Consider the following 16084-nt stretch of genomic DNA (forward strand, 5'->3'; position numbering starts at 1 on the left):
GTTGCCAAGGCCAGAGCAGTGCCACTCTAACTGCAAATGCAGCTGTTCACACTTGTACCTGGGCACACAGGGATTAAAGGTTTATTTCCCAATACACCTTAAGCTAATGCAATAAGCCACTGCTGAGGTAGCAGCTGCTGCGTGGAGCTTAGGCTGGTGTGCGTCACCACTGGATGCAGCAGTGGGACAGGCAGGCAGCAATGAGGTAGAGGAATGGGGCAAATTGCTCACAACAGCTTCCAACCAAAGCACGGTGGTGGGACCTCTTATAGCTCCAGGGATGACTCAGCATGAAGTCAGCCAGAAGGCTCCATGGCACAGGGAAGCCTGGACTAGAACACCTTGTCTCACATGTATGAGATGTGAGATCTGACTGTTCCTGCACAGAAAAGCCCAGTAGGGTTTTCAAAGCTAGACTTTATTCACAGAGTTGGTTATTTTAAAAAAATCTTCCTTGCTTGATCCATTTTGTGTCTGTGTCACAGCAAACGCTTTCTCTTTATTTTTATATTTTTTTATTCCCACTGGCTCTGCATAACCAGCTCAGTTGCAGGAGAAGGAACCGAATTCCACCCTGGCTTGCATGTCAAACAGCGTTGTTTATCCGTGTCAATAGCAGAGTCTTCACTGCAAACAATGACAGCTGAGTCAGAAAGCAGAGCTGTAATTAGAACAGAATGTTTTTAAAGTGGTAAATTAAGCAAACTTGGTCAGGAACCACTGAGGGCCCGGAAACCCAGCCATGCCATTGCAGGGTCTTCCTTTCCAGAGGTACTTGAGCAGAGACATCCCATTTCATGTGCAAGGTGCTGCTCCCGAGGGAGCTGCTCTGCCAGCACCAAACACCTCAGCCAGTCGCTTGAGACGGTACCGTGTCCTCTCCCACTCAGGGCAAAGGCAGGCTGGGACAGACAGGTTGCCATCACAGCAGAACTCGTGGCAACACGGACACAGTTTTATACTGGTTTCAAGGCAAGAGACCCATCGCTGCCCAGCTCCAGCCCAGGCAGTTACCTACATGAATCTTTCCACTGCTGAGAAGTGACTGTGACCATCCTGAGGAGATTCCCTGGCCCAGGGGTACGTTGGTGTGGCTGGCACAGAGCTCACTTCCTTCACAGCACTGTGGGGTGCTTTGCTTTGCTGTCCAAACCAATGCTGGGAACACACTGGGTGCTCTAGCTGGGGCTGAGAGGTGCCTGCACAGCACTGGGATTTCCTTTTTCCCTGCTCTGTCTCCCTCAGGAACAGGCCAGAGTTGGGCAGGGAGCAGGGAGAAACAGGGCTGGGACAACTGCCCAAAGGGCTGTCCCACTCCAGATGATGTCATGCTCCAAAATAAAAAAGGAAGGGAGGAAGGAGGGAGGATGTTGTGTTTGCGGTGTTTGCCTTCCCAAGTGATGGTTACTCATGCTGAGCCCCGCTCTCCAGGAAGCAGCGAATAAATTCCTTCTTGCTTTTCTTTGCTTGCATGCAGAGCCTCAGCTTCAACCATTAAACTGTATTTATCTCAATCTGGATGCTTCTTGGCTTTTGCTCTCCTATTTCCTGCCCAGTCCTGCGGGGAGAGCGAGCCAATGCAGGAGCTCAGGAGCTGCCTGGGACTGACCCAGGCACATGTCTCGTGCCTCTGCAAGGGCTGGAGCAGAAGGCGGCGGGTCCGTGTCCTCCCACCTGCACACATGGCTTGCTCTCGGCTCTTGGCTGACACAGTGCTGGGGACACCCTGCTCAGCAGCACTCCCTTAGCACACCCCTCCATGGCAGCATCATGGCCAAGGGACGGTGGGAGCTCAGGAACGCTCAGAGGTATGCTCAGGTACGCACAATCTGAAATCCTGCGCTTTAACCGGGTGAATTCCACACAGATTGAACCATCCTCCACCCCAGGGTGGCTGTGAGATTCCCCCAGTGCCAAGAGCAGTGGAACTTTGCAGATTACACTTGAAGGGCTCTACATTTTAACTCTCTTCTTGCCTAAATGGAATAGAAAGGAAAAAGAAATTCAAGATCAGAAGCAGGAGCATTATAGCAAATTCCAAGACAAAGAGTAGTGAAAACCAGTCCCATTTATTTGAAGATCTGTCAGTAACAGGTGTGTATTAAGGAGCAAATCAAGTCCTAACACAATCTGGAGTAAAAACAATTCCTTAAAGTCTGAACTTGACCCTAGAAATATTTCTGTAAAATTCGGTGGCACTTCAGCTGCTTGCCTGGGAAACATAAAGTACATTTGCAAACAACAGACATTTTAATTTAAAAAAATAGTTACATGTTTTCAACTCTTGCAAACAAAATAGAACAAGATGACTCTTAGGAAAGCTTTATGGATCTACGAAGCGTTTTGCCAACAACAGGGGAGACTGTTGTTGAGATGAAAGACTGGTTTCCTTCACTGGTTTGACTCATCTCTTCTCCGTCGACAGAATGGACAACAATTATGCTGGAGTATGAGGAGCTCATAGTCTTCTGTGTGAAACATCTGTTAATTAGAAACAGATTTAGCACAAGTTAGTCTGTGCCCTGCTCAAAGAAAATGCAATCTGAGCTCAAGGGCTGCTCTACAGCACAAATATTCTGAAACCACCATCAGAGAGAACTGGTTCTCTTTGTTTCAATTGCCGGAGATGCTACAGTTGGAACAAGACAGTGAGCACTTCACAGACCTCTGCCAGTGCTGCTTAGGAGGCACAAACCCATTAACTACTTTTGAAGGAAGGACAACAGTTAGACAATTTCTGTGTAAGTAAACATGACTGAATTCCAGCATTTCAAAACCCCATTCCTGAGCGGGGCAGGAGCAGGGCTGAACCACAAGATAACTTAAGTCACTGACTGATTTTCCTTGCTAGACCAGGCTCCAAGTCATAGAGACAGAGCAAAAGGAAATAAATATAGATCAGTTTCTGTTGGTCAGCCAAGGTTTGCTCAAGAGGCTTGGACTTGCTGTCAGGAGAACTTCTCAAATTCAGCTACTGCCAAGGTAGCTCTGTGCATCAAACAGCTCTGAGTTGGGGTTTCGTTGCTCCGTGTCTACCTCAATCAGGAATTTGGTGAATACATGTTAAGAGTATGAGGTTTCAATGATTAACATTGTTTCAGCCACTGGGTTCTGGGTAGGGCTTCCTGGGCTGTTTTTAAACTTCTCCATGAAAACACTACCTGAAAGCAGGATGGGCACATGGTGATGGAGGCGTCGGGCAGCAGGGACCGGTAGTACTGCCACCGCAGTGGCTTCGGCCAGCGCTTGACCAGCACGTCCCGCCGGCTCATCGACTGCAGCACAGCGCGGTTCACCACCACCGGAACGAACTCGGAGCCTCCCTGCTGCAGGACAGCAGGTGTACAGAGAACTGCAGTTACCAACTGCAAGGCCTCTGAGGATTTGTAAGTTGTTGTAAGAAGAAAAGTAAAATTCAGTAGAAGATGCTAATGTGTGACTGGCCCAAGACTTGTCCCACCAAATTCTCTGTCACTTTCCCCAACACCTTCAGTGACAGCAGCATCCAAACACACCTGGTTCCAGTGAGCTTCCATTAGCCCTTTAACAGATCCCTTCACAATTCCCTGTAAAGAACAGCTGTGTCCTCAGTCTTTACGAAACCCTCACAGTAAGGCCTGCTCTATAGGTGTGCTGCTCTGCTGTACCAGTGCATGGGGAGAAAACAAAATTCCAAACAACATCTTTGGTTTCTTGTGAGTTTGTGTTGGGGTTTTTGTGCAGATTTTGTTGCTTTGTTTGTTTCTTTTTGATTTTGTTGTTGTTGGTGATGGTTTTTTTTGAAGAGAGGAGTTAACTGGTAAATCCCTTTCCCCCTCAAGTGCTATCCCCCTCCCAGTCTCCTGCTCTGCAGCTCTCGTCTTTGTACCAGATGCACACCAGAAGAGCAGCATGGACTGTAAAGTAAAGTTTTCTAATCATTTCTGTTGGTAGCAAGAAAGAAACAACTGGAAGGCACAGGTAAAGCTCTTACCTCAAAGCTCAGTTTTGCTGTAAAGGGATCATCAACCTCAATAATATCTGTACTGTCATCAAGCCTCAAACTCTGGGCATCTGGATGCATTTCTTAAGGAAGGACAAGACTTCCTGTAAAATTGGCTGTGCTCACCGTAGCCAGCACTCACAGAATCAGTATGAAAGCACCCTAGCAGGACCAGTACCCTTGCTGCTCCACAGTCTCTCAAACTGTGACAGTGACCAGGTCATTACAGCAAACACCAAGAAGACCTTGCTGGGATTCCCAGTGACTGGGGAATTTTATCGCTGCAGTTGCTGTAGAGCAGCGGGACTGACCACAGCTAGGCATGACACCACCTCTGCCTCCCTTCCTGACAGAGCAAAGGAAGCAATCCATTGAAAGGACATTTTTGAGCAGTTTTAGTCAGAGTTTGTGTGTTCTTGCGCATCACTCTCCACCTCATGTTCTACAGCTCCCACAGCAACTGGGAGCTCTGGATGCCGAAGCATTCCAAACCAGATCCCAACAGCAATAGCTATGAAGAATGTCCATGCTGCTTCCCTTGCCTGAGTGAAAGCAACCTCTAAGGGAAGCTATTATTGGAAGCAACACATTCCTGACTTCACTCATTCTTTACAGAAAGCAATTCACACAGAATAGGTAAAGCATAGCATTCCACTGTTAAAAAAAAAACATTTCACATGCTTAGAAACAAATTGTCCCAATGAAAAAGCTTCATGATAATATTAGGTTTAGTTAAACCATACTTTGGTTGTTATACTAATGCGACAAGGAAACACAATGCAATTGTGAGTTAAACCTAAGCAGGGAAAAAAATTCAAAATTGTTTAATTTTTCCCTATACAAGGACTAGAAACCAACTCTAATCAAAAGGATACAGTCACTCATCATCTCTTGCCATTTATTCTCTCTTTTACTCACTCTTGGAGCTTCAAGATCAATGAGAGCTACAGCTTCTTCATCCGTGATGCCATCTTCCACATAGAACTCAACCAGATGCAGCACCTCTAAAGAGTGGGAAAGGCAGGAAGTGTTTGACCTGCAGGAACTCAGGAAATGCCTCACAGCAGATACTGTGCCCTTTCAGCAATGAACAGCCTCTGGTTTCCATGACAGTGGTGTTCTGCCCACCTACTCTCATAAAACAAGTTAAATAAAATATAATTACAGCAAACCAACCCCCCTGAACTTCTGAAAAGATTGTGTCCGTATTCACAGACCACTCAATGCATTCAGTGCCTGGCAATAAAGCAATGCTGTGCTGCAGCTGCACCCTGCAGTGGGATCCAACAGCCCCCCGGACAAGAGGCAGCCACTTTGAAATTTAACAACAGTAAAGGGAACATCTGCTTGGCCAAATAACATTGCAGAGAGAAGAAATTAGGCACTAGCCTACCCCGTGAACGTTTATCTACTTGCAAAGCACGAGCAAAGGGGATGTCCCAACGCACCATAGGAGGAGGCCGAGAAGATGAAAGGCTGTCTGCAGTTAATGCAGACGTTCCCCAGGTTATTCAGCAAAGGGTTGTTGGTGGAGCACCTGTAACACAGGGGCAGGAGCTCCTGCAAAGACACATTGAGAGCACGGTAATTGCAGACTGGCATATCCTCAACTCTTTGTTTTCAATGACATACGGGCTCCTTCGGCTGACACCACCAATACAATGCCAGTGGCACTCTGGAGAAGCACTGCTGTGAAATCAGATCCTTCAACATCTGAACATGCTTTTTACCCTTTTTAACAAACAGCAAGTTTTCACATTAAGAATAGCTGTCTTCACCATTCTAACAATTAAATTTTCACCTTGTCTTTGCAGTAACAGAAGCAGAAAACTGCATCAAATACAAGTGACAAAAGAAGTCAGAGAAGGTTACTGAAGCAAAGTTTTTTGCTCTAAGATTTGGTCAAATTTAGGTTCTCCAATTAATTAATTTCTCTTCAAGAGCACAGTTATTTTAGGCAGTTCTTAAGAGTGTGTTTCTATTATTTCAGGAGGCCAGGTGCATGTTCACTGGCACAATGCAATTTATTTTTAGTGAGTACTGCCTGAAACATGGCTTTGTACAACACTGCAGAAAACCAAACTACAGTTAAAGAAGAAAAGGTGTTAAAATAAGACTTAAGGAAGGAAGGTCATTGAAGGGTTGAGGGGAGGAGGAAGGAGTGTTAGGAGTAGGACAAATGAAAATGACCTCCAGCCAGAGAGAGACAATAACTGTGGAGCAATAGCATGTGGACTGGGGAGAAAAGGGCTGGAAAGAACAGATAGAGAGGAAGGTGGATGCAAGAGAGGAGAGGGAGGATGGAAGCTGCCTACAAAGCAAGGGCTGATTTTAATTTGTTCTCAGGAGCAGAAGGAAGTCTGACCTGAAGAATAACAATAGAAGGACTGTGTTTCCAGCAGAAATACAATTATATGACAGAGCCATGCATAATATATTGCAGATTTTTTGTGCACACAGCAACTTGGATTTTTGGATTAGGCCACATAGTAATGATTAACATGAAACACATTACAACTTACTTCACTGTCATGGAATGGCTTGGATCGGATTGTCAGGCTGCCCAGCTCAAAGGACTTCTGGAACCTGGCTGGGATATGCAGCCCCTGAAGCTTCTCATAGGCATGACGAGCCAGTTTATAAGCACCAAGAGCCTTACTCTGTTTCGCCAGGGCAAGTAATGTCTTGCTGTAACTTAATTAAGGAATAAAATACATACAGCATTTTAGGAAAAAATGCAATACTCTGTCTAATCAGAGAAGTTGTACAATGAAGCATATCCAACACCAGGACTTCAAACAGGCTTTACTCAGAGAAATTTATTTACAGAACTTCATTTACAAACATGTGTGAAACAACTATCAAAACACCAGCGGGCAATTATTAGCAAGGTAAGGAATAGACCCTACATAAACATTGCTGTGGTTAAATATTCTGACTCCATCTGCAACTTTTTAGTAATTCTGGGGTGCATAAATTTTCTCCAAGACAAAAAAAGACCCAAAATCTTTTACAACACCAGTAACCCACTGACATCAAGTAAATACACCTGATGTGATTGGGAATGGTGTGTTCCATCCTATTGACCAAGGGCTGTCCTTCCCTTTCACCAGTGTGAAACAGTAACTGCTGTTTAGATCTACTGATCACAAGGCTCATTATCCAAGACTTTATGGAAGATTATACATTTGTAAGCGAGGAAGTTATGAAAAGGAAATCTAACATCCCATCCAAAGCCAGAAATGAAGTGAAACCAAGACGATCAGTTCTCCTCCTCTGGCATTCAGTGACCTTCTGGTTAACTCTTAAAGAAAGGTGCATTTCACACAGCCCCTTTGCAGAGCACTCTCCAGAGATTCACTATGCACTGACAAAGCTGTGCAGACACTGGCCTGACAGACACCACACACCAGCCTCATGAGAAGCAGAAGGTCCTGGGTTTCCCCTCCTCGTGCTTCAGTTTAGTGTCTGCAACAACACTGTCAAGATTCAGAGCCAGCATCCTGTGGCAGTGACTGCTGTCCTAGGACTTGCTCCTCTGGCACAGATGACACACCAGACTGGGTGAGTGGTTTGAGCTACCTGTTAGTTGTTGTGCACAGCTTTCCAAAACCATTAAAAAAGAAAACAAAAAAAAATCAACAACAAAAAGCCAGTGCAGCTCACTATAGAAAGGTTTGCAGATACTGTTTATTGCTCAGGGACAAAAGTTAGTTCCTGTTAGTGACAACCAATAGCTGACACTGAAGATTCCTTCTAGGAGATCCCTTCCTTGGACCAACAGCAGTTATTCCTTTCATGTATCTCACATGATAATTTCTAGATTTTGTACTATATCACAAGGATACACTTTTGAGATTCCCAAAGGAGTCTCCTTTGTTAAGCTGTGAAGCAGAAACCTGGAAATATTGAAGAGGGTTTCAGGCGAGTTGAAGCTGAAAGGCTCCTCCTGTGGTATGAAAAACACAGACACAACATTTCTAAGCTGGAAAACCAACAACTCACATCACTTTGCATGAGGCATCTCCAGTACTGCGTTTCTTTCATGCTGTTGCAAAAAGAGGTGTTGACAGAATATAGCAAGTGGATTTTGCATGTCTTTATCACCAAAGCTCGTGACTGATACATGCAGAAAGATCCATGTAGCTAAACCAGAACATTTAACAGGTTATTTAAAAATGAGGCCAGGCTGCAGTGCTACTGTGCAGAGTCCCCAGCACTGCAAGGTCTGAAGCAGTTTAACAAAAAAGACTCCACAGCACAGAGTCTTCTTTTGGGCAAGGGCACAGAGCAAAAGTTCTCAAATCTTTTACAACAGATATTTTTACCAACAGCAATGGCAACATGACTGTAATTGCTGTAATTAGCAGGGACTGCTCACTGGTGACTACACATCACTAACACACCACCCAGTGGGAATCACAAATCCCTAGGTTGGGGGATCCCTAGGGTGTCTTCCACTGTTCAATCCTGTTTTCCCATGACTAAGGGAAAAGCTGACCCTGGCCTGTGCAGGAACAGGGGCTCAGGCCACTGTGGGACTGATACCACCAGCAAAAAGGGCCGGGCGCAGGAGGTCAGCCACCAGCACAGCAACTGCTCCCAGAGACAGGCACAGCCCTGCTCCAACTGCAGTGCAGCTGTGAGGGGCTGAAGCAACATAAGTTCTTGTACAGAACGTACAGCTGAAGGCTGTATAATGAAATAAAGTTAAATAAATAAATAAAGTTACTATACAGTATTACTAATCTACACTCAATAGTTAATTGCCTGAAAAGTCAATAATTATTCCTAGTTATTTCTGGACTCCCTAAGAAAAAAGCTCAGGAAGCATAAATACACAATTCTAAAGTGAGTATCTTACAGTGTATCTGTGAACGAAGTGATAGGCATGGTAAACTTCTGCCAAATGCTGGAAGTGATGAAACTTCTGCAACATTTCAGTCTTCTGATGTTCATTCTCTGCGGGAGGCAAAGCATTTGGTGTCAGTCTCCAAGAGGAGTCTATGAGACTGAACTGCCAGAAAACAGCCTGTTATGATTTTAGCAGCGGCACTTCCAGAGGAGGTGTGTACCAGGTCAGGTGTGCCCCATCTACCCACGCAAACCACACGTTGCACAGACTTGCTATTTTTCTGAGCAAACTTCTGGTCTAAAACAAGCATGGCAAAACACAGAATAGTATGTCAGTGGTTTGACACAGCCAGAGGCTATAGCTGAGCTACAGGCAGAAAGCAACAGGTGTGCATCCCTGGAAACCTCCAGAACTTCAGAGTTTACAAATAAAATTAGTTTTGAAACACTTGTTTCACAAACATCAAATACACTACTAAGCCATTTGGAAAAACATGCATCTCAAACATCTGAGGAGTGACAGGTCAGCTGAACTAAAAACAAAGGTACTTAGAGCACCAAGCAAAGGGCAGTATTCCCAACCTTTTGTATCCATTATCACTAAAGCACACCTATTAACTGCTGGCTCCACCCTCTCCCAGTGAAACACATTCAGGACACAAGATGACAGCTAACAAACAATGAGTTTTAACTGCTGGCAGAAGTAATCTGTAAAGTACCTCACCAACCTATGTTTGAACACTAGATGCATCTTACTCTCCAACATAATCTTTTATTTATTAGCACATTAACCCTCCAGTCACCTTCTAGGCAGTGGGTGTGGTGAGGAGGTGGAGGAGGATACCTGGTCCCAGGAGGTACAATTTTGATCCCAGCCAGATTTCAGAAGGAGCCTTATGCCTGCTGATATTTCTGGTTTGTTTATTTAAGTTAGCACATGTGAAAAACAGGGGACTACAAAAATAGTACTACCCCAAGTTATGCACAGCACTAAAAAACCCAAACCAAAACACCCAGCAGTGAAGCAGTGGCAGCAATGCTATCACAGTGCAGGAGTTGTTTGTCTACGTGGATGGGAAGGTAACAAGCACAAACCTCCTTTCAGTGACTTACCTTGGGCTATGTCTAAGCACTGCATAGAAAGCATCCAATAATAATAGGCTGCATCATTAAATCTGCTTTCAACGACAGCGTTGTGCGTGAGCTGCTCCAGCACCTTCACAGCCTCTGTCTGCCTGCCAGCCTTGTGAAATGCTACAGAACCCAAAACAAAAACCGGTTTACAGTGCGATTATATCAATTAATGGAAATTAATGTTTTTGAATTGAGACCAGTCTATTCAGTCCATATCAAATAGTCTATCCAGGGCAGGATAAAAGGGATTATACACTGGTATTTTCCTCCCTGAAAGCAGCGATGTTAATGGAACATGAGAAGCATCTGTAGGTATTTTGCGGCTTTTGCACTCTCAGCAGCTCTTGAGCTCACGGATTGTGTACAATGCTGGTTGCTGGGGGTTTTTTAAAAAGAAAAGAGGGAAAACACTGTGATGATTACATCTCTGTGCAAACAACAGAGATCTCCAAACACTGCAAACCAGAACTTCACTCAAAACTACAAAAAATAAATGTTTGAAGTCAGTGCTCTGTTGTGTAATGCTCGATACTTTGAAAGAGTACGGCTTAGACTATATTCTTCTGTCATTTACTAACAGCATCCCTTTATCTGATGCACACAGTAACATCCTGAATTCTCACTTGGCAAACACGCATTTGACAAATAGTCTTCATAGAAAGAAATGGGGCCGAGGGGAAACCAACCCCCAAAAACCCGACCCCACAGAACAGCTGCCCCTGAGTGCAGCCAGCTTAGCTAGAACCAGACCTCACAAAGCCACACGAGGACCTCTAGCTCACCCAGCTCTGGGCACCTACACTTGATGAGCCACAGCAGCACTGAGCTTTATGGAGCAAACTGGGACTAAAACCTGTATTTAGAGAGTGCAAACTACCACTCTGCCCTAAACCAGGCGCTCAAAGTGTTGGTGCCAAGACGCACAGACTGGTTTTGTGTGGAGATGGATCAGCCTGATTTGTTCCCTACCTGGGCCCTTATAAGCCAGTGCAGTTTCACACTTGCATCTGAGCTGGCTCGGGAAACAGCACGTGCACCTGTGACATGGAGCTGCACCCAAGCAAAGGTGTTGCACTGAAATGCTGCTGCCTCCACACAGAGCTCATTTCAACAGCTCCTTGCCTCTGGAACAGTTTACGGACTGAATTTTGATGTCTGTCCACAAGATGAAAAGCTGCCAGTTCTGTTTAAAGGTAATTTCATGAGCCTAACAAAAACCATGAAAACCTTGACGAAACAGGAAAATTTTACATGTATAAATCCCACATTACCTAAATACAAGTAAAAATTACATTTTTAATTCAGGTTTAGAAAGATGGCTGCCATATTTTGAATTCTAGTGGGATAATAATGACATTAAGACAGTAATAATGATACTAAGACAGTTCAGATTACATGCCAAATACTGTTGCTACAGGCCACACTCAGATATACAAGAAGATAGAAAATCTGGACCTGTATTTAGATGCCATTATTTTTTATAGATCCATCACATTTTCCTATAAAATCAGGAGACTTCCAGTTACTTTAAGACCAGTTTGAAAACATGGATTACATTTGGTTTTGAATCCTACTGATACGAAACTCTCCAGGGAAGAGTCTGCATAGTCTGTATTGGAGAAGTATGGAATAAATGTGGAGCCATTTGTCAGTGCCATTCTCACCTTTTTGGGCTTCTTCAAATCGATCATTCTCTGCCAGCCACTGGGCATAAGGGACATAGACATCATCTTTGAATTCAGGATGCTTTTCACTCAGAGCTAATGCCTGAGGTAAGTAAAAAATTCATTCTTAGAATATTGCATGGTTTAAACAGTTAAAGGGTTTAGAATATTCCATGGGATCAATCCTTCAGCTCTAAGCAAATTCACAATAAAGTATACAAAGAATAGAGAGTGTAATCCATATTTTCTCCAGTATGAAACTAATGCGTTTTAAAATAAAAAGCAATCAACAACAAAAGACAAGAAGCTAAGCATAATAACAGACTGGCTATTGAAACGGGGAGTTGAAAGTGATTATCTAGGAAATTTAGTAGATTTCACAGCAAGAGACAAAAAATATTTTTATTTTTACTGAATGTATCTTCTAAAGGAATAGAAGTAACACTATAAATGCAGTTTAGATTCACTTGCAGAAAACCACACCACCAAACGCATGTTGGCATACACAATTAACTAAAATACTCCGAATCCTTCTACAGAAGCCTCCCTCCCTGCTTCTCCCTCTCTACCGTGCCAGTGTAGCCAGACATTCGTCTCCTTTTTTGCTGCAGCCAGAGACAGTAAGAAGTAGAGGTTTTCAACACAGAAATCAAGGGCACACTTACTTCTTCCCAATGATGAGTCTCCACGTGGAGCTGGACCAATGCCTTCAGGTCACCAACCTTCATGTAGGTTTCTGCAGCATAGCCAGGGTTATCAAGTTGCTTAAAATAGAAGGCACACTTGTCCAAAGGCTCCCGCTCAGCTTTATCCAGTTTTCGAGCAATTTCAATTAACCTAGACCCAGCAAAAAGAAGGCAGATGTTTCAGATTCTGCCCTCGTGCTTCACCTTTTAATTACTGTCATAGCTTCACCTTTCCTTCACTCTTCACTCACATGTGCAAGTCCATACCTCAGACTCTGCAGAGCTGTGCAGACAGAAGGGAGCATGTCCTATGTGATTCAGTAATGTGAGACACACTTCCCAACCTTAACCTGAGCAAGACTCCTGAATAAACACCACCTCCTGTGTCACACAGCAAAACAGAGGCAAGGGGCCTTGCAGAGGGGCCTGGCCAAGATCTTATGGCAGCTCAGTAGATGACCCAAAGTATCGTCTACTACAAATCAAGAAGAAATGACCAATGACAGGAGTAGCCCCAGAATTTCTGGGGACTCTGTGCTCCAGGTGATTTCTCTACCCACTAGATGACTATCCTGAACAGCTGAAAACGGCAGCAAGGGGCTATCAGGTACAATCACTGTTGTGATGATCACTGAAACTTGAGGCATGTCTATTTTAGACAGTCTCATACTGCAGATGAACCCATACATACTCTTCACTGCTGTAACGCATTTGTTTTTGTAATATATTTATGGCCCTACCCTCTAAACATATGCAACTTTTAAAACATTTTTAACTGTAGATGTGCTTCAAATACTCAATTTGATACAAACAAAGGCAGATAGCAAACATATTTTGACTTATTTTAAAATTACACAGAATTAATAACAACTCATTGAAGGGTTTATTATATTATCTGTGAGGTGACACAAAACCTACATATCCACCCAGCCGTTGTCCCCGCTGATTTCTATGGCCTTCATGTACTCGCCGGCAGAGAGGTACATCTCTACTGCTGCCTTTGGTTCATTGATATTCTTGGCCCAGTCTGCTTGCTTTTTTATTAGCATCTTTGTGTCTTTGGGGTCTTCAGATCCCAGAAAATCCTGGAATGGTGCAATACAAAAGTCTGCATTACCTTCTGGTCACGAACGTCATTACAGTCGAAACTCGAAACCATATAGAGGCTTTTGTCATGGATAACCTGATGCCTCCTAAGGCCAGAAGTACTGCATAGACATGGACTGAGCCAGCCTTCAGCAGCTCATCATCAAGGCCCTATGTCTGTGAGGAAATAATGGCAAGTCTCCCATTTAGACAGTTTTCAATTAAAAAAAAAAAGCAGGAGATTCTGGGCAGGCCCAGAGGACAATGCAGGTGCCTCAGAGTCAACTCCTGTGTCCCCACTTACTCTCCGCTGAGCCTGGTTAAGTGGATAGGAGTTAGGATTTTTGCATGCTTGTGAGAAACAGGCGTTCCCAAAACAACACAGTTCTACTCTAAAGACTCTAACAGACTAATTCCAAGTTTCAGATTTTCTGTTCCAAGCCAAGCAGGTACAGTTTCATTCTCAAAGAGGACCCAGCACCAGCCCATGCTCAGTGAACAACAGCACACACGCAATCATATACCGGCATCAGGATGCCCCACCATAAATAAATTAAAGGCTAAAATCTTGTTTTCTGCAAAGACACTTGATAATTATATTTCAATATATCAACAAAGTTCTTTTGTAAGGACAGAATGACAGCTGCTCCAAAGTGAGAGTGCTCTGAAGCACTGGTTGGACTTCTGGAAGGAAAGCCAACACTAAGCCTGGACACTGTGATGACAACCATTTTGAAAATATTTCTAATAGTTAGTTCAGCTTCTTCTGCCAATACTGAAGCCCTGGCACCATATGGTTCTCATCTGTTGACATCATGTGCCAGGAAAAAAAAAAAAACACAAAAAACAAACGCCTTCAACACCAGAATACTGATTAAAGGCAATTTTGTCTGTTAACAGAACAGGCTACTATCCATTAAACAGCTTCTATCAAATGAAAAATTCAACTAGAGGTGAAATGACAGGTAAGAAAAGAGTGGAAAATTACCTTAGCCATGGGTTTCTGGCAAATTCTGACTGAGGTTTAAAAGAAACCAAACCAAAGGCAACAAATGGGTGAAACCTCCCGCAAGGAGCATCCACACACCACATCTGCTCCACCACCGCAATTTAGCAGTTCCCCAGCGCAGCCAGGGGCCAGGTACAAAACTGCACTCCACCTGTGCCAGCTCTGACTGAGCTGAAGGGTTATCTCCTGTAGCACAGTCCTGCTCCAGGGAATAGCCTCTGAATATGGAAAACTGGAGCAAAGAGACAAGTCAAACAACCTCCTTGGCAAGACTTGTTTTCCAGCTTAGGTCACCAAAATAAGTTCAAAATTAGAAGCTCAGCTTCTCACAGTATAAAGAGGTTTTTGTGAGTTGTCAGTAATTAATGATCTGGTGCTGTGATAATGAGCCTGTGACCAGATATCAAAGGACTCCCAACCTCAGCCTCCAGTCTGGATCCTCTATCCAGACCTCATCAAAGTCAAGCACAAGAAACCAGGTTCTGTGGGTCTCTTTGCATAATTCTGGCAACATTAGAGAAAACAACACCAGAAAAACACCTCCCTCCCCCATGTGTCTTTCCTTGGATAAATAACTGGCAAACAAGGTTTTTACAAGTTCTTCCATTTCCCGTGCATTTCCTGCTCGAGAAGCTGCCTTCACGTGCTATGGAGTACCTTGAATTTCTCTGCATGGAGTCACTCTGAAGGACAGGAGCCATGAGAGCTCTCGCACTCTCATGGTTAAATATAGACATGACTACAGCCAAGAATTAAAAGATTCTTATGAAGACTTAGGGGAACATTTTTCTTTATGAATTACATTTATGTTCAAGACGAGCCAAAACACTGAAGCTAACAAAGACTCAGCAGCCAAAAATAGCGGAAGTCAGGCTTACATCAGCAAAGCCCACAAGTGTTTCTGTTGAGCTATTGGAAGAAAAAGATCTCTCTGCAGCATGGCTTGGGGAATCTGTGCTAAAACAGTTTCTATGCATGTCATGGTGAATTCTTTGTCCTGGACTGGGCAGAATAAGGCTCTGATAAGTGATGAATGAGACTAAACAGTGCATACATTCTCAGGGATTTTGATAAGACACCACAGAAGACTTAAAAGCCAAGTAATGCTACTTATCACCTCATAAAAACATCACTTTTTAGAACCATATTCAATTTATTTCATGGAAACGGAGTTGAAAAAAAAAAAAAAAGCCAAGACATCGAATCTTTGAAATAAAATTCTGTAGTAAACAAAAATATTCCAGGTTACTATGTTATATATAAAGTGCATTAATATAGAACTGGCTCTGACAGAAAAATATTTTTATTATAATACGGAAGTGAATTAAAGACATGGTACACTCCCCTCCACTTTGCATGGGTACTTCCTTATCATCTTTGGAGGATAAACAAATAAAAAGGGACTCTTGAGCAAGATAACAGAAAGAAAGAGTAATAAACCCAAAATGTCTTAGTTTTTTAAAATGGAAAATTACTATGGATAATACTATGTAACCCCACTGAAAGAGTCACCATTGGTGGTGTCCAACAAAAAAATCCACTGAAAAGCCCTGAATTTCCATGGTCACATTTGAAACTCTACAAAACCCAATTTGCTGCATTGGTAGCAGACTTTGAAGGAAAATGCCACCATTACACCCAGGCCAGAGAGATTTCTCCCCTTATAAGC

The 16084-nt window shown here is 43.6% G+C and overlaps 1 protein-coding gene across 3 annotated transcripts in view; it reads right to left on the reverse strand.

The window, feature by feature from the left end:
- Window positions 1-1837: 1837 nt before the first annotated feature.
- Window positions 1838-16084, reverse strand: part of IFT122 (intraflagellar transport 122) — a 31748-nt gene continuing 17501 nt past the window's right edge. For 2 of the 3 annotated variants that reach the window (XM_050312709.1, XM_050312710.1), the window contains 12 exons: window positions 13239-13405; window positions 12300-12471; window positions 11635-11737; window positions 9950-10090; window positions 8847-8944; window positions 7831-7931; window positions 6505-6670; window positions 5431-5542; window positions 4858-4986; window positions 3974-4053; window positions 3162-3326; window positions 2051-2481 (listed from right to left, as the gene is read on the reverse strand). In XM_050312709.1, coding sequence (XP_050168666.1) covers window positions 2392-2481; window positions 3162-3326; window positions 3974-4053; window positions 4858-4986; window positions 5431-5542; window positions 6505-6670; window positions 7831-7931; window positions 8847-8944; window positions 9950-10090; window positions 11635-11737; window positions 12300-12471; window positions 13239-13405 — 1524 coding nt within the window. In that variant the 3' untranslated portion in view covers window positions 2051-2391. Of the gene's footprint in view, window positions 1977-2050; window positions 2482-3161; window positions 3327-3973; window positions 4054-4857; window positions 4987-5430; window positions 5543-6504; window positions 6671-7830; window positions 7932-8846; window positions 8945-9949; window positions 10091-11634; window positions 11738-12299; window positions 12472-13238; window positions 13406-16084 lie in introns of those variants that run through there. The other variant, XR_007628646.1, reaches the window with a different exon arrangement.

Source organism: Myiozetetes cayanensis, unplaced genomic scaffold, assembly GCF_022539395.1.
Source record: "Myiozetetes cayanensis isolate MyiCay16 unplaced genomic scaffold, myiCay2020 scf18, whole genome shotgun sequence".
Classification (NCBI taxonomy): domain Eukaryota; kingdom Metazoa; phylum Chordata; class Aves; order Passeriformes; family Tyrannidae; genus Myiozetetes; species Myiozetetes cayanensis.